The 20,056-nt window shown below is 53.0% G+C and overlaps 7 protein-coding genes across 7 annotated transcripts; all 7 read left to right on the top strand.

Moving 5' to 3' along the window:
* Positions 1 to 933: 933 nt before the first annotated feature.
* On the top strand, positions 934 to 3,587 carry BDW74DRAFT_161213 (anoctamin family protein). The gene is made up of 5 exons (XM_073725752.1): positions 934 to 1,114; positions 1,165 to 1,321; positions 1,373 to 1,661; positions 1,707 to 2,138; positions 2,185 to 3,587. Exons 1-5 carry the CDS (start codon positions 1,036 to 1,038, stop codon positions 3,436 to 3,438), a joined length of 2,211 nt encoding a protein of 736 aa, XP_073579571.1. The 5' UTR covers positions 934 to 1,035; the 3' UTR covers positions 3,439 to 3,587.
* Positions 3,588 to 7,938: 4,351 nt separating this feature from the next.
* Positions 7,939 to 8,416, top strand: BDW74DRAFT_161215 (uncharacterized protein). The gene is made up of 2 exons (XM_073725753.1): positions 7,939 to 8,242; positions 8,301 to 8,416. The coding sequence occupies exons 1-2, from the start codon at positions 7,973 to 7,975 to the stop codon at positions 8,373 to 8,375; spliced, it is 345 nt and encodes a 114-aa protein (XP_073579572.1). The 5' UTR covers positions 7,939 to 7,972; the 3' UTR covers positions 8,376 to 8,416.
* A 947-nt stretch (positions 8,417 to 9,363) lies between these two features.
* BDW74DRAFT_170607 (metallophosphatase domain-containing protein) lies at positions 9,364 to 10,461 on the top strand (the record flags this gene model as incomplete). The annotated part of the gene is made up of 1 exon (XM_073727193.1): positions 9,364 to 10,461. The coding sequence occupies one exon, from the start codon at positions 9,364 to 9,366 to the stop codon at positions 10,459 to 10,461; it is 1,098 nt and encodes a 365-aa protein (XP_073579573.1).
* A 1,713-nt stretch (positions 10,462 to 12,174) lies between these two features.
* Positions 12,175 to 12,883, top strand: BDW74DRAFT_91108 (uncharacterized protein). Its single transcript, XM_073734052.1, has one exon. The coding sequence runs from the start codon at positions 12,444 to 12,446 to the stop codon at positions 12,834 to 12,836; it is 393 nt and encodes a 130-aa protein (XP_073579574.1). The 5' UTR covers positions 12,175 to 12,443; the 3' UTR covers positions 12,837 to 12,883.
* On the top strand, positions 12,727 to 14,829 carry BDW74DRAFT_91129 (putative MFS monosaccharide transporter). Its single transcript, XM_073734053.1, has 3 exons — positions 12,727 to 12,960; positions 13,010 to 13,307; positions 13,356 to 14,829. Exons 1-3 carry the CDS (start codon positions 12,867 to 12,869, stop codon positions 14,554 to 14,556), a joined length of 1,593 nt encoding a protein of 530 aa, XP_073579575.1. The 5' UTR covers positions 12,727 to 12,866; the 3' UTR covers positions 14,557 to 14,829.
* Positions 14,830 to 15,225: 396 nt separating this feature from the next.
* BDW74DRAFT_161218 (Rab family GTPase) lies at positions 15,226 to 16,549 on the top strand. The gene is made up of 2 exons (XM_073725754.1): positions 15,226 to 15,437; positions 15,493 to 16,549. Exons 1-2 carry the CDS (start codon positions 15,392 to 15,394, stop codon positions 16,377 to 16,379), a joined length of 933 nt encoding a protein of 310 aa, XP_073579576.1. The 5' UTR covers positions 15,226 to 15,391; the 3' UTR covers positions 16,380 to 16,549.
* Positions 16,550 to 17,027: 478 nt separating this feature from the next.
* Positions 17,028 to 18,491, top strand: BDW74DRAFT_91149 (DUF3431 domain-containing protein). The gene is made up of 3 exons (XM_073734054.1): positions 17,028 to 17,587; positions 17,642 to 18,211; positions 18,271 to 18,491. Exons 1-3 carry the CDS (start codon positions 17,286 to 17,288, stop codon positions 18,326 to 18,328), a joined length of 930 nt encoding a protein of 309 aa, XP_073579577.1. The 5' UTR covers positions 17,028 to 17,285; the 3' UTR covers positions 18,329 to 18,491.
* The last annotated feature ends 1,565 nt before the right edge of the window (positions 18,492 to 20,056 follow it).

The following is a 20,056-nucleotide window of genomic DNA, read 5'->3' on the forward strand; positions in this document are numbered from 1 at the left end:
CTATGGTCGGGTCTCTGGCCTCTATATATTCCTGGGACTGTAGCAAATAATTAGTGTAGTCCCCCAGTAGAAAATAACGCCATGGCCGCTCTTGCACATTCATACCCCGTGGTATTCCACACCTTATCCTGGCACGTGTTCTAAAGGACCGCGTCACAATCGCGGCCTTCCAATAGCAGCAGCTGCCACTTGAAGCTGACATTAGGGTATATTTGCCAGCGCGGCCTTCGACTAAGCTGCGCAGTACCAAGGCACTTATACAAGCTGTGGCGGCTTAGTTGTCTTTGCTGTACCATGAGTCCGGCTTGTCTTGTTTACAAATCTAGTCAATCTAGGGCCAGGCACAGAGGAAAAATTTCCCTGGAGAACATACTATTTGCAGCAACAATAAGTCCCCACTCAATCACCTACCAATACATGGGCTTCTATGACTTGACTCTTGTTTCTTTCTGTTGCGGTAACCTCTGGGGCTTCCTTTTCTGGACATTAATGTTAATCTTTTATTTATTGCAAGCTTTGAAGGACGCAACAAGAGCCGGTCTATAGTATATTCTAAAATGAAGCTGCCTTTGCGGATATCACGCGATACCAGCTGTTATTCACAAAAGATTGAGACCATGCTTGAGACTAACAAACCTCCTCTGTGCGGAGTAGAGCTTTAAACCCGAACCCTCAATGCAATCTAAGCTGTCGACCTTGAAGCACGATGATGCCACGACATGCGCCACCTGATAGGTATGATGCTCCAAACTTCTGATCAGTGAGATCATGCAGTGTCAGATGTAGATCTGGTGGCCGTGGCAGTGCCCGCAGAGCGTAGATCAAGTCTCGAGCGCCAAGCCCACCAAGCCGCCCAAACTCGTACCTAAAGCTTCGTGTCCAGCTCGGCTTATGACGACATTTCCCTCCATCTCCTTTATTTTTACCGTATGGCCGGCCCTCAAGGCGTGCATTATTGAACATCTTTCAAACTCTCTCCATTCCAGATCTGCGTCTATCTAAGCTTAAAATTAGGCTCCGGAACAATCATTGAGGATGGCTTCGTCCGCCCAGAGCGGCTCCCATAACAACTTCTACGCAGACTACGTCATCCAGTATAGCTATGCCGGTGTCGGTGAGGACAATGTTGTCGCAGAGACAATGGGTACATGCTGACCGGATCAGATCCAACGAGGGCTTCCGAGGAGCTAGAGCTCCTACTCCGGAAACTGTGGGAGGTGGGATTGCAGGCGGAGGTGAGGCCGGGCGAGGACTCGAATCTACTTGTGTTTGTCCGGGTCTCGAGGAAGAAGAGCCTGCAGCGTGCTATTTACCAGTCACGGTATGTACTGATACTATTGTTTAGTTTAATGTTGTTCTAACTGCCGCGCAGTATCCGCGATTGGCTGCATGGCGTCCGCAACTCCGAGCCCGAGGACGAATCCTCCGCCGAACCGCAGACGGAATCCGAGCGGCTGCGCATCATCTACCATATGATCACGCTTGAGCATAACGCGGGCGGTGCCGGTATCACGCCTAAACATGGCCACTGGAAGAATGTGCTTGCGGTTTTTCCGCTTCACGACGAGGAAAAGAACAAGGAGTACTTGGCGGACTGGAGCAAGAAGACGTTCTTGTCGGAAGAAGATCTGGATCAGATCCGGGGTAAATTCGGGGAGAGCGTACGTGTCCTAGCCCGTCGGCTGGGCTGAGCTAATCCCTTGCAGGTCGGCTTTTACTTTGCGTTCCTGCAATCCTACTTTAAATTCCTGCTCTTCCCTGCGGCGTTCGGGTTCTCTTGCTGGCTGCTGCTTGGGTCTTTCTCTATCATCTACACTGTGGTTAACTGTCTGTGGGGCGTCATCTTCATTGAGTACTGGAAGCGGCAGGAAGAGGACTTAAGTTGCCGATGGCAAACCAAGGGCGTCTCGGTTTTACGCTCCAAGAGGCGGGAGTTCAAGCCAGAAACCGAGGTATATGACCAGGTTACTGGCGAGACACGGGGAGTCTTCCCGGCGACGACCCGATTGCAACGGCAGCTCCTTCAAGTCCCTTTTGCTTTGGTGGCCTTGATCGCTCTAGGCGCCATCATTGCAACTTGTTTTGCAATTGAGATCTTCATATCTGAGGTCTATACTGGGCCGCTCAAGTCTTACTTGGTGAGAACACCGGCCAAAAGCTCTCTGCGGTATGCTGATTTTCTAGGTTTTCATCCCGACTATCCTCCTCTCCGCCCTCATTCCGACCATGAGTGGAGTACTTGTTCAGGTAGCGACGAAGCTCAACGACTACGAAAACTACGAAACCCAGACCGCGTACGATACAGCGCTGACGCAGAAGATCTTCGTGATCAACTTCATTACATCGTACCTGCCAATCCTCTTGACGGCCTTTGTATATATCCCGTTCGCGAGCCTGATCGTCCCCCATCTCGATGTCTTCCATTTGACCGTCCGACCGTTCGTGTCAAAAGAAAAAGCGACAACCGCGCACGAGAACTTCACTATTAATCCTGACAGGCTGCGTAAGCAAGTCATCTACTTCACTGTTACGGCCCAGGTGGTTGGCTTTGCGATGGAGACCATTGTGCCGTTCCTGAAGCAACGCTTTGCTCGCGAATACAAGGAGTACAAGAAGAAGAAGTACGGACGAGTCAACTCTGGCCTCGAGAGCGAGACGGAGAAAGAGCCTCAGCACTTGTACGATGACCACGAAGACGAAGTCCACTTCCTCACCCGCGTCCGCAAAGAGGCCGACCTCGATGACTACAACGTTACCGACGACCTGCGCGAGATGTGCATCCAGTTCGGCTACTTGGCCCTTTTCTCTCCAGTCTGGCCGTTAGTCCCGGTCTCCTTCCTTATTAATAACTGGGTCGAGCTCCGGTCCGACTTCTTTAAGATCATTGTCGAGTGCAAGCGACCCACCCCCATCCGCGTGGATACCATCGGACCCTGGTTGGACACCCTGGGATTCCTCTCTTGGGTTGGAAGCATTACCAGTGCAGCGCTGGTATACATGTTTAACACAAGCACCCACGGCCCGAACGGCGAGCCCTCAGCCATCAAGGGATGGGCGCTCCTTCTAACCATCTTCTTTGCTGAGCACCTCTACCTCATCGTCCGCTACGTCGTACAAGCCACGATCGCCAAGTTCGAGCCGCACAACGTCCGCCGCGAGAAGACGGAGCAGTACATGCTTCGCAAGCGGTACCTGGAGTCGACGCTGGGCGCGCGCAGCAGCGACGAAGAGGAAGACGTCACGGCTAAGGACGAGTCCATGGAGCTTTCCGACATCACGCGCAAGTCGCTCGAGGACGACGCGCGCACTTGGTCGAAGCATGATACCGTTGCCGAGGAGCGGTTCTGGATGCGGCAGAAGGGGTGGCGCGAGAGTGCGCGGGTGGGGGCTTCCATCATCGAAAGCCAGGCGGAGCCGGACACGAAGAAGCAGCAGTAGCGCAGTGGTTGGCGGGTGGTAGGTCGTTGCTTACAAAGGTGTCATCGTCCTTTTGAGAGGAGGTTGCTGTGAGGTTGTTATCTTTATGCATATTATTTCGCTCTAGCCATTTTTATATATTTCTAATCAAAGCATTGTGTATATCTAAACGACCTAGTTATATCAGGCAAGAGCTGATCTATTCTATAAATCTATGCTGAGTTGGCTCAACTGGTTCAGTGGTTGGGCTAGTAGGTGTCGTATCTCAACTGCCGGGCCAATGCTGGACATTCTTTGTCTGACCATCCCATCCCTCAACTGGGCAGCATCATCAATGACTCATCAATACTGATCGTAGAGAATAGTTTATCTAGATTGGCCTCATGTGATGCCGACAATATGAGCAAACGGCCCGGGGCGTGGAAGTTCTTTGTCTTCCCCAAGGACGTCCATCCCTCATTTCCGGCTGGAGACAACCTACAACAGGACTCGCTACTAGAAGGGTATTGTGGGAGAGTAATCTGACTGGAAGTTAATGAAAGCGCAGTGGCCAGGCTCAAATGATTCAGTAATGTCATGGGCTCCTACAGATCTATCAAAGAAAATCCACCAGGTGTCCAATCAAGAAAAGAAAAAGAAAAAGGGAAAAGTCAAGGAAAACTCATCATCCATGGTTTCTTTGATCTAATATTATATGAATCTTCCAGTCGTAGCAGCGTGAGGATGACCCAGCAGAAGAGACACCGTCCATTCAACACAACACGAGCAGCCAGCACCAGCACCAGCATCAGCACCAGCACCGGGATTCTTTGTCCCCCTTCCCGCGATACAGATACCTCGAGTTCCACCCCCCTCCTCTTCCTCTCTCCTCCTCTTCCACTTTCTCATACCATCCCAATTCACTCTACGCTCCATCCCATCACTCGACCCCTTCTACACCTTCCCATCCCAAGCCCAAACCTCAATCAAAACCAACCCGCAACCAAAATGACCTCCCCAATCGTCAAGGTCTACGCAATAGGCCTAAAGGTATGCCATTGCATTCCATGCCATGAATCCCACGCATCTGAGTACCCGGTCTCCCTCTTCTCCACGTGGTGCTGACGTTTACTACTAATGTTCACGGTACAGCACGACTCTCCCCACCCAGGCAGAGACCGCAGCTGGCAGATCACCGCCGCGGACCAGAAATCGTTCGACGCGTGGTTCGACTGGGCGGCCAAGGTGTTCCCGGAGATGAAGCTGGAGAAGTACAATGGCAACTGAATCTACTTTGGCGGGGACAGCGAGTGCTGGCCGCTCGTCCTCGAGGACCGTGGTCATAGAGAGTGTGTGTTTACGCGGCTCCCAAGGGCCGAGGGTGGCGAGACTATTATTAGGAGGTATTAGGATGGCATGGCATCTGCATGGGATCTGCATGGCACCAGTGAGTTAGGTATCACGGACGAATGGAAGAAGTGAATGTGATGTGGACGTGGACGTGCCGATAATAGTGATAATCGCGTGGCCATTGATGGGGATGGGATCCGGCGAGAATTAGATTCGGAATCAGGATCAACGGCGTGTTGCGCTGCCAAAATGTAAATGGATTTGTGTCTTTGTCCTTGTCTTGCCATTGCCGACGTCGACGTCGACGTAGGCATCAAGCTGTCCATTGTTATTTAGCACCTGCAAGATACTTGCGGACGGGGACGGGGAAAAACTTGTCAGATTCTAGGGTACGTACAATGATTTGTAGCATAGAAAAGCAACGCAACGCAACACAATGCGAACGCAAATATAGGAGACAAGCCAGTTGGGCGCCTAAGTAAGGTCGGATCCTTTACCTTATGGGCCGTGAGAATAATCAATGTTGAATCAATGTTGCTGCAAGATGGAGACTCTGAGATGTCAAACAGGACCACGGCCATGAATAGCCGTTGCTGCCAGAGCGTTGGGAAGGGAATGGTAGATGGGTAGGCCCATCTAGCATCTGCTCCAGCATTGTCGAGCCCGTCTTGAGGCATTCCTCCAGGAAGTGTAAGTGGACCCCTAATGCAGGGAACTCGTGGCCAGAACAGGTAGGGCCCTGTAGTCTCCACCGGACCCGAGTCAAGTTGTATTCCGTGAATAGTGATGTGTCGATAGTGTGGGCTGGATGCGCGGCAAGGATCGATTAACGCGTCTTGTACTCCGCAGTCAGGTATGTATTCTGATCGCCCGACGCTGGTACCGGCATTAAGGCCGAAACATGCCAGTGATCATACGCAGTGTCGCTGAGCAAATTTCAGGACGTTGTTTGGAAGACGTGTTGTAGGACGGAGGCGGCTCCATATATCGATTAATGCCAGAGACAATCGGTGGTTATCGCTCCCCCCGCGCCGTTTCCAGCGCCTTTGTTACGGCCGACAACCATGTCCAGATTGTATTCGTACCTGGTGATCGCTTGCGTCAGGATTGCTGGAAGGATTCGTTTTGACATGGGAACTGTATAGCTGGACATCGGGGAGTTTGAGGAGCGGGAAGGGAAGCCGAAGAATTGATGGAGCATCTCACTGCGAATGTTTTTGAGCTTTGTTAGCTGGAGTACTTCTCTAGGAGGCCGATATAGACAGAGGCTTACTTACCCCTTTGTCGGCTTTGCGAGGAGTTAATCGGTAAGGACATTGTGGTGTAGGTAACTTGGGTCGTACAGAGCACGAACGCGAACGCGACGCGGTTGGAGGTGGGACCGAAAGGGAATAGAAGACAGAGGTGGATATATAAGGAGATGTGCTAGAGATAAGATCAAGTTTGAAAAGACAACAGAACTGGACGGAAAGGTGAGCGAAGTGAACACTGGACAGTGGATGAGGAAGGAGGAGGAGGAGGAGGAGGAGGAGGAGGAAAACAGACTCCAGCGGGTAAGGGGAAGGCCAGAGACTTGTTATCTCAGCTACCGCGACCTTCAAACGCTGTCCAGCCATACATGACCTCAACAAGAACCAGAAGCCGTGGTGGGCAGAGAGCGTCAACTTTTTCATTTGAAGGGGTCTCTATCCTCTGAGATGACGAAATGTGGCTGTTTTCATTTACTTGACCTGAAAACCTTGGGATAGTTTCCAATATCGAGAAGACTGACTGACGGGTTGGGAAACAGCTTCGTGCGAGAGGATCTACCTTGTGGCTTGGTTACTCTGTTCTTGTCTGTGGTTTCTGCTTTCAACTCTTGTCCCGTCTTCACCTACAGACGGTGCTGTTCTGGATTCAGGCTCACCAAGCTCTACCGCAGATACTGAAAAGAAACATCGCCCCTTCATCACTATACACACAAACAACATAGAAAAGAAGATTACACGCAGTCAGATTTACCGCACCCAGAAACTCCAGTCTCTTCTCTTTCATGCTCGCTCGAAGAACCACCGAGACCCAAACCTCCGACACTGACCATACATAGCATGGGCGAACACTAGCACTTCAACTTTTGGTCACGTTCATGATTGCAACAATTAAAGCGGCCGCTGTAAGAGCCCCGGTTGTAACTCCGATGCCCGTCGTAATCAGAAACTTCAAGTGTTTCTGCGGATTCCTAGGGTCTGCGATAAGCCCAAAAAGCCCGCGTCCCGGCTGAGCCTTGATATAGACAACCAGGTCGAGGATAGAAGACAGGAAAGTTGCTCATCATCGAGCAGGTTTGGGTGTTTTGCCGCCAACTGTGTTCGTCTAGAGCATATTTGTCGAACAGAGATGCTCTAAAAAAGGCGGGGGCCTTCGCTATCGCGTCTTTCCTCCTAAAGAATCGTCGACAAGCCGACGCTACTGGCGACGTCCATATCGTTGTCCTTCAAAAGGGGCCGCGCACTCAACTAGAAAGGGATCGTAGTTGCCTTCCTCTTCCAGTTTCTTCCGCAAAAGTCTCCGCGCGCGACGAGATTGCCCGAATGTCAATCGGATCGACAACAAGACCTCTTCGAAGATGTTGTTGTCGCGGTTATAACCGAATGAGGGAAGCCTCAAACCTTTGGTCACCCTAGTTGCGAAAGGTCAGTATGACGGGGACGTTGTGTTGGGGTGAAAAGACTTAGGGAGGCGACATACCACTTGCTCAGCTTGACCTGCACATCCTTGTGCAGGTGAGCCATGCAAAGGAAGGAAACGCGAAGATTGAGAGTGTTTTGGTGTGGTTTTCGAACGCCAAATGTTCTGAAATAGTGTGGACAAACCTCAGTTTGACCCCTCCAAGACCATACAAACAGCCGTAATCTACTAGAGGAATGCTGAGCTGATCTGATTCGGCAGGCAGCGCTGTGCGGTATAAACCCAACGGTGGCCGAATGTCGCCAAAGAGTCCGTCCACATTTGTGTCTGGTCGAATGAATGCAGCTCCCTCATACAGGAGCTCCTGGAACTCGATGTGCAGAAATAGCCGCTTGTACTCCATCGCGCTGCACGATGTACTTTCCTCCCCTTGTTTTTGTATGTCCCGCTGCGATACTGTAGGCTTGTAGACAGCGGTAATAACACACAAAGCTGCAAAAACTGCCCTAGCATGTTGAACGTCCATTTCAGTGATCTGGACTCCCGTTGTCAAAAAGAAATGATGGGGCACAAGTCGCACAAAATCCATCATCCTCAGCCTCTCAACCTGTCCACCAGCGCTTGTTTTAATTGCCCCAGCAATGTACGAGCACCAGTCCCAAGCGGCACCGGAACTGGGCGGCGAGGTCAACCACAGGCGGCTCTCGGTTTCGGCATGGTTCATGCGTATGCGGTTTTCGATCGAAGAAAAGTAGTGCGTGAGACCAGGGAGGTCGTCGGCTACATAGAGAGACCCGAAGATCTCCTGCAGCATGGCGTTGCGGAAAACCTTTTGACTTGTTAGCAGAAGTTCGCGCGAGGTGAGCTTGAGGTATTCGGAGGCATACAGTAGTGTCGGTTGCTTCTATCGAGGCCGGGGGCAGCAATACAAGCTCCGTGGAGCTAAATGGATTGGAGGATGACATCAGAAGAAACGTAAACGGCTACAGACTGAGAACAGACGAGTATCGTAGATTGATAGTCAATATTCAGGTGTAATGAAGCGTTTCTTGAGAAATAGGAAGAGCTTTGGGAAAAGACCAGGAGAAAGCTGATGAGCGAAGGAAATCGAAAACAACGAGAGACGGAGGGAGACAGAAGTTAATCGGTGGAAGAGCAGCAGCATGTCTGAAGGCACTCTGGCTGCCCCTGTCTCAGGCAGCACCACCCTCAATGCGTCGATGCAGAACGTGCAAAGCGATGGGTTTGTCCATACGGATTTCGAACCGGACTGATATCTCAGACATGCCTATCCTACGGCAGGATCGGCACCTGGAACGTCCCAATGACCATTGCTGTGCTTGTGGACATTGAGTCAGGTTGAGGCCCTGTCAGAAAGCGAGAAACACAGACCCGGAACATTGATTACGGCTCACCCAATGTGGAAGATGAAGGTGGAATATCGGTTGTTGTCGCATACCCGTGCCCCTTCTGCCCACCAAAGTGCGTTCTCACTCAAGTTATTGCTTATACGAGACTCCCCCACGATGTAAATTGTGATGAGTGTCGGGCCTATAGCCACGTCCGCTCTGTTTTGCTCTTACAATCTCTCTAGGGCGAATTCCATCTGCCACGACTCCATCTCTCAGTGCTCCGTCATGTAGAGACACTGGCTCAACATCAAAGAAAACACAAAGCGCGAATAGGTTAATAGAGTGACCCGCTAGTCACCTAGCGACGGGACGGAGAAGGATTGACGGAAAAGAAAGGAGAAGGAAAGACGCAAAAAAGGAAGGTAGGGCTGAGCAGTCTTATCTTATCTGCCTTATCTTATCATCGCTTCACACTAGTTTGCTTTTACTCACCGCTTTGATCTGCCACCCCGTATCCTTCCTTCGCCAGACTCCTCAAAGCCCAAACAGCGCTCTCCCCAGCCCACCTGGAAGGTCTAGCTACGGCTGTCTAACCGCCATGTCATCTCCTTTCCATCGTCGCCCTCTTCCTGATTACCTCCTCGCGTCTCCGCTCGCCGCCTTCCTCTACCCTCTCCACCACCTGTTGCTGCGGCTCCGCGGCCCTCCCCGATTGCCTCCTCCAGACGCCCGTCCGATTCGAGTGGTTTGCATCTCCGATACCCACAGCTTGCAATGGGCCGACGTCCCTGATGGTGACCTCCTGATTCACGCTGGGGACCTGTGCAATGATGGTAGCGCTCGGGAGATCCAAGCCGCTGTCGACTGGCTGCGCAAGCTCCCCCATCCACACAAGGTTGTCATTTGCGGCAATCACGACAGCTACTTCGATATCCGGTCGAGACATCCCGAGGATCGCGATCAGTCGTTTGCAGCTATCTCTTCATCCACAGCTTCTCTCCGCTCTGTGGACGACTTCGATTCCCCGCACTGCATCGATTGGGGCGACATCCACTACCTTCAGCACTCCTCTGTCACTATAACTTTCCCTCTTAACCATCAAAATCCTTCACCCTCTGCCGCCCTATTAGCCTCCCGGCCTCGTTCGCTTACGATTTACGGTGCGCCCCAAATACCCGCCATTGTGCCGTTTGGCCCAGAACACGCCTTCGCATACCCCGCCCATCATGACGCTTGGTCGGGGACCATCCCCGCAAACACCGATATCCTAGTTACCCACACTCCTCCGCAATCCCATCTCGATTTATCCCCAGTCTATTCCACCGGCTGCCCATTCCTCTTGTCAGAGTCCTGGCGCGTTCGGCCCGCGCTGCATGTTTTCGGACACGTCCACGCTGCGTACGGTCGGGAGCCTGTCTACTGGGACGACGCCCAGAAGGCATGGGAACGCATCTGCACTTCTCGTCGACCTCGCGCGCCGAACTCGCGCCTCGCATCTCTATTCGGCCTCCTGCGCGATCTCCTCGATGTCTCCGGTTGGGTCGACTCCGCCCGGGTGCTGGCATATGGCGTGCTAGGGGTTGTATGGGCCAAAGTCTGGGGGGGCGAAAACCGGGGTGGATGGATGGTAAATGCAGCATGCATGTACCGCGATTCAGGCCGGCTTGGAAATAAACCGCAAGTGGTAGTTTTGTAGCACCTCTGCATCTTCGCCGCAGCTGTATATACGTGTACGCACTGACACAGTCAGGGAGTACTGACGGGACGCTATACGCAGTAACGTCTGCAGAACATCGTCATGTCAGTCGGTCTGCTCTACGTCACTGTTTGAGTGTGTATACAGATACAGTCCGTCAGGATATTCTCCGGACTCCGTCCTACCCCAATGCAATCCCCAGTCTCCAGCGCCCAGTCCACCCCCAGTCCACCCCCAAGGCCGGCCCACGCGATCTCACTTGCCACCACCACCACCACCACCAGGTTCAAATCACCGTTACCACCACCATAACCACACAGCTCAACATCGAACTCCAAACTCAGACAGACTTGGTAGTCAAAACGAACCACAACCCTAAAAAAAAATCTCCAGATAAATGACGTCGATCGCATCTAGCAGGCACTAAATCACCGGGCGCGTAGAAAAGTCCCGCAGCCCCCCACCGCGACTCCACAGGGTCCAGCTCCAACTCCGGCTTTGGGCCCACGCCGCAATTTACAGCCCACTTGCTAAGTTGTATTATTATTTATCACAATTTTCAGTTTGGGAGGGATGGTTCTCGGCGCGGGCTTGTTTCTGTTAAGATTGTTAGGGCCTTGGCTTGCGTACGTATAACTATGCACAAGACGTAGTACGATTTCTCTACGTTGTTTTGTATCCAGTGGACCCTAAGTGCGCCGAGAGTGGGTTTTAGTGGTTGATGCTAATGTCCATGTGGTGTTGGGCATAGATATATATCACTGTATGTGGCTGGCCGCTGGTGGCTCGACTGTTTCTGCACAGTAGTAGTGTGAGAGTAGACGACGACGTCGTCTTGATGGAAATCAAGAAAGGCCAATGATAAAACTGGTGAGCCGGACCAGAGCCAAAAGTCAAGAGTCAAGAGTCAAGAGCCAAAAGCAAGACAGCTGCAGCCCGCTTGACGCACCGCCGATCTGTTACAGATGACGGACGGGCACGGCAGACTCCTCGACGTCGCACTTGAGAAACCCTTCTGAAGTATCCGGCTTCATTCGAAACGGAGTATCGCTTATCTAGAAGTGCCCGAAGTCGCTTTTTCGACATTCGAAGATATTAATGTTATCTGTTGTTGGCGACACCACAAGGACCGCATGCTACCCCGTGTGTTCTGGTCTGCTGGAGATACGGTGAGAGATTGATTGAGACATCTCATCTCATCTCATCCCCTCTCATCCCACCGCCTCCACCAACCCGGTTCCCCTCGGGGACCGAGTAAACTGGAGAAATTGGAGATTAGATGCATGTGTGCCCGGTGGGCCGTTTCCTCGTGTCATATTATTCATCGTGAGCCGAGTCCGACCGGGAAGGACAACAGAGACTATCCGAATAACGGTATTTCCATGGCAGAGAGAATGACGACGATTACTGTCAAAAGGGGCAGGCAAATATATGCCACATGCCATGGCTGAATAGAGGCGAGAAATAATACGCACTGTGCTATTGGAAGCTAGTTCCAAGCAATGACGTCCGTGGATGCTGAAGACGACCGGGCGGCGGAAGAGGCGTCGGGAACGGCTTCCCGAATAACTCCCGAACGCTGCGACTCGCTAGCTGGGCCGATGGATGCCGAAGGTGCCAAGGCCAGGTGGACTGGGCAGGCTATACGAGCGCACGCATGGAGTCTGAGTAGCTAAGTAGACAGACCGAGTCAGTTGTTCCTACTTGGTAGTCAGATCTAGCTGCTAGCGATGTGTTTTAACCGCCAACGTGGACGACAAGCCGCATGCCGCGCAAGGGGTTATAAGATAGGAAAGGAATGACACGGCGATGATGAATGCAGAGCGCAGAACTCGGGCCAGTTACTCTCCAGGAATCGCGGTCGAAAATTCTTGTCGCGGAGCTTGATGTCATGGTGGAGCCTAGCACAATGCTTAGCCCACAGCTTCGATGCTTTGCGAAGCCGAATCGACGTCGTGCCCCACCCGCGCTGAAAATTCGGTATGGGCAATCGCTGCACGCACCGCCGTGGGGAGCTGGATACGCTTGAGAAGTTAGGACCCCTCTGGCGTCGATGGCTAACATCGTTGGACGGAAGTGGTCTCGTCGCCACACCCACTCTGCACCGTGTGCATCTTATTGGCATATGGTCTGCGCCGTGGAACTGCAATGCGCTGGATCCTTGCCTCGAGGGTGAGGGTGGCCTGGCGGAGGCTTGCCTCCCCCGTGTTAGGGCTCGCTCGTATGGAGATGTAGAAATACCCCGTCTCGCCCACCCCTGGGTTCTCCGCGTCTGGAGTTCCTGGTGTTTTCTCCTCCTTACCTGTCTATTCACTCCTTTGTATCCTTACCAGGATAAACCAGTTGCATTTGGGAAGACGGTTATTACTATTTGATCTGGCGCGGCTTGCATCCTTACTTCCACCATGGCGCCGAATTTTGCGGGGTTGTCCGGCAGGAAACTGTCGTTGACTATCTCGACTGTTGCCACTATGGGGTTCCTTTTGTTCGGATACGACCGTAAGTTGGCCCTATTACTTGATGATTGAAGAAGCTGACTGTGTTGAAGAGGGCGTCATGTCCGGTATCATCAGTGACGAGGCTTTTAACAACGTATTCACAGCCACAAAAGGCGACTCGACGATGCAAGCTCTTGTGACGGCCGTTTATGAACTGGGTTGTCTGGCGGGCGCTATCTTCGCGTTGGTGTTTGGTGATCGCATGGGACGACGGTGGATGATCTTCACTGGCGCTATTGTTATGATCGTCGGCGTGATCATTCAGGTCACGTCCTTCGTGGGCCATATCCCCCTGCTCCAGTTCTTCTTCGGTCGTGTTATTACCGGTATTGGCAACGGCATGAACACGTAAGTTCAGATTCCCTGATCTTATGAAGACTGACCTAACGTGCACAGATCCACCATTCCTACCTACCAGGCCGAGTGTTCCAAGACCAGCAACCGTGGTCTTCTCATCTGCATTGAGGGTGGTATCATTGCCATTGGCACTGCGATTGCCTACTGGATCGACTTTGGTGCGCACTACGGCCCCGACGACCTGGTCTGGCGTTTCCCCATCGCCTTCCAGATCCTGTTCGGCCTCATCATCGTCGTCGGCATGTGGTTCCTTCCCGACTCGCCTCGCTACCTCATTTCCAAGGACCGCATCGAAGAAGGCGAATACGTCCTCGCCGCCCTGGCCGGCTGCGAAGTCCACGACCGCGAGACCCAGATCCAGAAACAGCTCACTCTCGATTCACTTCGGGCCTCTGGCGCTCTTGGCCAAAAGACTAGCTTCCGCGATCTCCTGACGGGCGGACCTAGTCAGCACCTGCGCCGCATGCTCGTTGGCTCTTCGTCCCAGGTTTTCCAACAACTCGGCGGTTGCAATGCCGTCATCTACTACCTTCCTGTCCTGCTTAAATCCAACTTGCACCAGGACAACGACATGGCCCTGCTGATTGGCGGTATCAACATGATCGTGTACGCCATCTTCGCGACCTTCTCTTGGTTCTTCATCGAGCGCATTGGACGCCGCAAGTTGTTCCTTGGTGGCTCTTTCGTCCAAACCGTCGCCATGGTCATCACCTTCGCTTGCTTGATCCCCGGCGATGAGGAAACATCCAAGGGCGCCGTCTTCGGTCTGTTCCTGTACATGGCGGCCTTCGGTGCCACTTGGCTGCCCCTCCCCTGGTTGTACCCGGCCGAGCTGTCTCCCGTGCGCACGCGAGCCAAGGCAAACGCTGTGTCTACTTGCAACAACTGGCTGTTCAACTTCGCCGTCGTGATGTTCACGCCTGTCATGGTCGACGCCATCGGGTGGGGTACGTATTTGTTCTTTGCTGCCTGGAACGCCGCCTTCATCCCCGTGATCTGGTTCTTCTACCCCGAGACCGCAAACCGCAGTCTTGAAGAGATCGATCTTATCTTCGCCAAGGGATACCATGAGAACATCAGCTATGTCCGTGCCTCGCACGAGCTGCCCAAGCTGTCCGATGACGAGATCGAGGCCGAGGCCGCCAAGTACAACTATACTCCCGAGACCGAGGCCGAGGTTGAGAAGGGTCATGTTTCGCCTACTGGTAGTACCAGTGAGGATGTAGGACCTCGTGTTTAATCTCGCATTTTATCTCGGGTACCTAGACATAAGGTGCTAACCAAATCTGGATCCATATGATGTACTTTGTGGGTGCCCATGAACGTCGATGTTCTTCCGCTTCATGGTTTATGATTTGTATAGTCGCAAGGGTTTGATACGCCGTGGGGAAATGACTTTTTGCTTTTTGTTCCGTATACCCCAGAGTCCCATTCCCGTGGATCGGTGCGATCGGTTTTTGTTCATAGATTATATACCGTGTTCTAGACGATAGAAATTCAATCTAAATATATCATCAGCATCTCAAGTAAGCGAATATGCTACCCTATCAAGAATAACTTGCCTAGTCTTGCCTGCCCCTCAGTTGAAAATGGCCGGCAAAGCAGCCGCGTTTTGGTTCTAGCTGCTGACATGACCCGCGGCCACAGCCACAGTCATGATTCGGAGCCAACTCATCGGGTCTACCGATCCATTGGTTCTGAATTGTCCAGAGAAGGTTTGCTGCATCGATTGCATGCACGATCGGCGATGCACTGTGTTGGGATCGTGGCTGGCGCAGGGAAGAATCAGGATGCTGGCTGCAAGGGGACCAAGCGGACGAACACCTGATTGCCTGCGCTGCGATCGGCTGATCGCGCTCTTTCAGGTTTCAGCCTCTCGTTTCGTCACTTGCTCTCTTCAGCCCCCTCCCCCGCCTCCTCCGCTCTCTAATTTGCTTCCTTCTTTCCCCCTTACGCTCTTTGATTACTATTAGCCTTCTCGCTTCTTACTATCGTTTACTTTTCGACCGTTTTTCCTCTTGTTACCGCTGGATCATGCAAATCCAGCTCCCCCGCCCCGCCTAACCCCACCCACCATGAGCTCCTCCCTCGAGGCCAAGATCGTTGTCCTCGGCGCTCAAGGTACCTCAGCCTCAAGCCCCGATGTTTCTGGATCAAACTAACAAACCCCTTCCAGGCGTCGGCAAAACATCACTCGTACAGCGCTACGTCAAAAACGCATTCAACGCATCCGCCACAACCTCCACCGTCGGTGCCTCCTTCGTCACAAAGCGCGTGCTCGACAGCACCTCGGACACACTGGTGCGACTGCAGATCTGGGACACGGCGGGCCAGGAGCGCTTCCGAAGCATCTCGCGGCTGTACTACCGGGGCGCGAACGCGTGCCTGCTGTGCTACGACATCACCGACGAGTCCAGCTTCACCGAGATGACGGGGTGGTTGCACGAGCTGAAGCGCAACCTGGCGTCCGACGATGAGCCCCTCGTCATCCACGTCGTCGGCACAAAGAGCGATATCGTCGCGGATGATCCCGGCCGCCGCCGCGTGCCGTTCGAGCGGACGATCGCGTATATCGCCGAGCAGCTGTATCCGAGTCGGGCGTCGACGCCCCCGCCAACTGCGACGCCTGTTCTGACGCCCGGGTATGCGCGTTCGTCGAGCGCGACGATGGGGATGGGGATGGGGATGGGGGTCGATAGTAAACGGAGTAGCGGGTTCTGGGGACAGGATATTGGGTGGGACTGTTGTCATGAGATCAGTGCCAAGGACGGCGAGGGCGTCGAGGAGGTGTTCCGGGTGATTGCGCGGAAGTTGGTGGAGCAGCGGAATCGGCGCGATATGGATGCGGGTGGTGTTTTGTCGCCTGGGGGTGCTCCGTTTTCGCCGCTGGACGGGGGTCCGTCGTCTGCGGGGGCTGGGGTTGGAGGTGTTGATGGGGGAGGCAGTTTCCGGCTGGGGATGGGCGATAAGCGACGAAGTTGGCTTATGTTTCCGCCGAGCAGTGTTGGGGATGACGGGGATGAGGCGGTGGAGGTTGTACAGCGGCGAGGGCGGTGTTGTTGATAAGATTGTTGATTGCATTCGATGTGTTTACGGCAGGCAGCGTGAGATGGTTAGGTTGGCGTTGTGCTAAACGAGTTTGATATTTTGTATATAGGGTGCTGGCACCTAGACACGACATGATGGCCAAGATATGTATTTATGACTTGAATAATGAACTGACATTTCTAGACTATCGCAGGATGGTAGCGGGCCAACGATCTGGCAGTCCAGCCAAGACAGAGTCGTCGCAGGTAAAATGATGAGCGCTGAAGATCTCGCTTGAAATCTCTTTTGGCCGCGCGTCTGTCAATCAGTGGACTACCGTTACTCCGGAGTAGGCAGGGTCTTGGAGGAGTTACCCTGGAGGACCCTTTAAACTACTGTCTTTTGATCATACTAGATAATTTTAAGACTGAGAATTTCAGTCTAAAAAGAGGAATTAGATTGTCCAACGACTCGACCTGAAGGTAGGACATGGACCCTGGTCGGGCCCGTTGAGATCAGACCCTGGCCGATAATCATGCATAGTATGGGTTTCAGAGTCCGGGTAACTCTGCAGTCGGCGCTCTGCAGTGGCGGTCGCTTTTTCAGCCGAGGGCTTATTCCCTCATCGGCTGAGGGGATGGCGAGATAAGACATCAATCCACCTGCAGTTATTTTAGGCGATACACGACTCTGTAGAGAGTATTATTAGCAGGAGAGCTCGCCGTCTACGCTGCCTTAGTCAAGCTGACCTGACGGTGCCGATCGACCAATCGCTGTCTGGGGCTGTCTCACTTGACGGCCGCTGCCTCCATCTTTTTTCTCCTTTTCCCCTCGATCACGCCCAACGCTGCCCTTGTTCTTTCGTCTTTCGTCTTTCGTCTTTTGTCCTTTGTCTTTTTATCCCTCACACTCTTTTAGTCTTTTTGCGATTGAGGTTATGAAATGAGATTGTCCTACCGCATCGGGGCGGCCGCCCTCCTTGTTTCGCTCCTATTCCTCCTGGCCCGTCTCCTCAACGTCGGTCCCCAGGTCCCACGCCCGCGGACGCCCTGGGTCTTCAACGTCGGCGGCAGACCAGATCCCGCCGAACTTGCGTCATGGAAGTCGCGATGGTCGACGCAGGAGGCCGGCGTCAGCCCGCAGAACTACGACTCGACGCCAATCATCGTCCCCAATGACCGGATCATCGTTATGGCCAAGTTGGCCGCGGAGGACACGAATTGGGTCAGCGCCGATCTCACCGAGTATGTTCTTTGACAAACCAAGGAGCTGCGGTAATAATGTGCTAACTGAAATAGTTGGCGGAACTACATCTACGTCGTTGACGACCCGAACGCGCCGCGCCACACTCCCATGAACAAGGGCCGCGAGGCCCTCGCCTATCTCCAGTATATCGTCGAGCACTACGATGACCTCCCCTCCACAATCGTCTTCATCCACAGCCACCGCGATGGTTGGCCCGGCGCCTGGCACACGGACACAATGGACTACAGCAACGTGGAATCGGTGCACTCGCTGCAAATCGACTTTGTGCAGCGCAACGGCTACGCCAACCTCCGGTGCCAGGAAACCCCCGGCTGCCCCGACGAAATCAGACCGACCCGCGATCCCCCCCGCCCCGGGAAGAACGTCGAGAAGTACTACGCGGACGCTTGGAAGGCGCTATTCTTAAACACCAACGTCCCCGAGGTCATCGGCGCTCCCTGCTGCTCGCAGTTCGCGGTCTCCCGCGACCAGGTCCTCAAGCGGCCGCTGAGCGATTACCAGCGGTACTACAACTGGGTGCTTAACAATGACCTTCCGGACGATATGACCTCGCGCGTGATGGAGTATACATGGCATATCATCTTTGGACAGGAGCCTGTTTAGTACGTTCTTCCTCTTGGCCACTTCTTGGAATCCATCGCTAACCGAGAGTTAACTCTAGCTGCCCCGACGTTTTCCAGTGTTACCAGGACGTCTACGGCAACCCCTACTTCTGGTGATTCTTGTACATACTTTGACCATCGCTATCTTTCCTGACGACGATATACGTGATTCTCTTCTTCTGCCGGCCAGGGCGTCTGCTGTTTTATATCAATCGGACTTGCATTAGGGTGCTTATTCATATCATAGACTTCCAGAGCAAACTTGTTTCGTCTTTATATCGTTCTGCATTTGGACCCGTCGGGCTTGTTTCGCCCACTACATCTTTGTCGCGTTTTTACGGTAGTTATGTGTGCGTCCTTGCATTGAATTGATGGATTTCAACCTCCGCAGTGTACGAGGGAATCTGTTTAGCGTGGAGTAAGACTTCTCCAAAACCCAACTATCATGGAAACCATGCAGCACAGATGGCACGGCAAACCGGGTTCCGCGCAGTTGGAGCCCGGCGATACTTGGATGCCTGCATACCTTTCTCCCTGTCACACAACAATGGTCCCTCTGCCGGTTCATCTGGAGAGAATATCAGATCCAATTTCCACCATCGCCTCTCCGGCAATTGGACCGCATCATGGAGCTGGGCTTGACGACTTGAATAACTCCAGCCATATACAGCGGCGACGGTGCAGGTCCGGCGGCCCTCTGCATCGCTGCCGAGGGTTGGAATCAAGACACAAAGGTTCTTACTGCCACTGCTAGCCCAACTATCCATTTCGTAGGAGGACAGACCCGATGATTCTCACCCGCGACGACAAACAACGAGCATGGAACGAGGCCTACCGCGTTCGTTTGGTGCCAGCAGTAGAATCGATTTTACGGCAGCGTCGTGGGATGTTGACGTTCAACACCCCGGCACCTAACAGACGGTTCATCTCAGAGCTTCAACTTTACTTACATTCGAGGTAATGGGCCACTTGGAAAGGGGAAACCCGAAATCTAGACCTACACCTTGCTACGGAAGCGGCATTTGGCGAACAAGCTGGAGGGAGCTTCAGCTGAACTCGGTTGACCTGGTATGGTAGCTAATGGTATTTCCGATCCGACACAAGATGGATGGATGGCATACACCTCTGCTTGTGGGAAAGGGGAAGGTCGGTGCTATCCGGGGGCTAGGTTCCGCCGCTAAGGCCAAAAGCGGCTAGTAGGCCGTGCGCCCAGAGGCTGTGACTCTGTGAGAATAAAACAACCCAGAAATATCCTGTGCTGCCAATCGCGGGCGAGGACCTACCATACCTACTGCCGCATACCTAGGTACCGCACGCTGAACCCACGGCACAGCGTAGGGGGCAGCAAGGTTGCGAGAAAACATAAACATAGCGGGTTTCTGGTCTATTTGACAAATCGACATGGAGAAGTTAAAATAAAAAACTTGAATCCTGAGGAAAGAATATGGTACTAATATGGTATGGTAGCACATGCAATCAACCGCCCTGCGCCAATGCCTGGGTATCACCAAAAAACAAAAAACAAAAATAAGAACATTTCCCTCTACACCATCTAGTATTGCCACCTATCTAATCATAAGCGTGACAGAGACAAAGAAATAGAAATAAACAGCGGAAGACGCTCATACACCCAACCCCGGATCTTCACCTCGAACCTAGTGCCCACGTTAGCGACAATAATAATGTAGAGTGTGGTAGAGTAGATTGGAGGGCTCGGGCTAAGCCTCATACCTGTTGCGAGCTTTGCCATGGCAAGCCAAAAGCCCTAAGGAATGATTGCATGAAGCTGGGCCTCGACGGCGCGTCGGCCGATGGCGAGGCGATGTCCACCCGCTGCTCCCCTGC

The sequence above is a fragment of the Aspergillus multicolor genome, assembly GCF_047715735.1.
Source record: "Aspergillus multicolor strain CBS 133.54 unplaced genomic scaffold BDW74scaffold_35, whole genome shotgun sequence".
Lineage (NCBI taxonomy): Eukaryota > Fungi > Ascomycota > Eurotiomycetes > Eurotiales > Aspergillaceae > Aspergillus > Aspergillus multicolor.

Coding starts and splice junctions, on each gene's coding strand:
- BDW74DRAFT_91149 (XM_073734054.1), top strand. CDS start 17,286: ATGAGATTGTCCTACCGCATCGGGGCGGCCGCCCTCCTTGTTTCGCTC. Junction 17,588..17,641: donor GTCAGCGCCGATCTCACCGA/GTATGTTCTTTG, acceptor TAACTGAAATAG/TTGGCGGAACTACATCTACG. Junction 18,212..18,270: donor TTTGGACAGGAGCCTGTTTA/GTACGTTCTTCC, acceptor AGTTAACTCTAG/CTGCCCCGACGTTTTCCAGT.
- BDW74DRAFT_91129 (XM_073734053.1), top strand. CDS start 12,867: ATGGCGCCGAATTTTGCGGGGTTGTCCGGCAGGAAACTGTCGTTGACT. Junction 12,961..13,009: donor CCTTTTGTTCGGATACGACC/GTAAGTTGGCCC, acceptor ACTGTGTTGAAG/AGGGCGTCATGTCCGGTATC. Junction 13,308..13,355: donor ATTGGCAACGGCATGAACAC/GTAAGTTCAGAT, acceptor TAACGTGCACAG/ATCCACCATTCCTACCTACC.
- BDW74DRAFT_161218 (XM_073725754.1), top strand. CDS start 15,392: ATGAGCTCCTCCCTCGAGGCCAAGATCGTTGTCCTCGGCGCTCAAG. Junction 15,438..15,492: donor CGTTGTCCTCGGCGCTCAAG/GTACCTCAGCCT, acceptor AACCCCTTCCAG/GCGTCGGCAAAACATCACTC.
- BDW74DRAFT_91108 (XM_073734052.1), top strand. CDS start 12,444: ATGGGCAATCGCTGCACGCACCGCCGTGGGGAGCTGGATACGCTTGAG.
- BDW74DRAFT_161213 (XM_073725752.1), top strand. CDS start 1,036: ATGGCTTCGTCCGCCCAGAGCGGCTCCCATAACAACTTCTACGCAGAC. Junction 1,322..1,372: donor CGTGCTATTTACCAGTCACG/GTATGTACTGAT, acceptor ACTGCCGCGCAG/TATCCGCGATTGGCTGCATG. Junction 2,139..2,184: donor GGCCGCTCAAGTCTTACTTG/GTGAGAACACCG, acceptor CTGATTTTCTAG/GTTTTCATCCCGACTATCCT.
- BDW74DRAFT_161215 (XM_073725753.1), top strand. CDS start 7,973: ATGATGGGGCACAAGTCGCACAAAATCCATCATCCTCAGCCTCTCAAC. Junction 8,243..8,300: donor AGCATGGCGTTGCGGAAAAC/CTTTTGACTTGT, acceptor TCGGAGGCATAC/AGTAGTGTCGGTTGCTTCTA.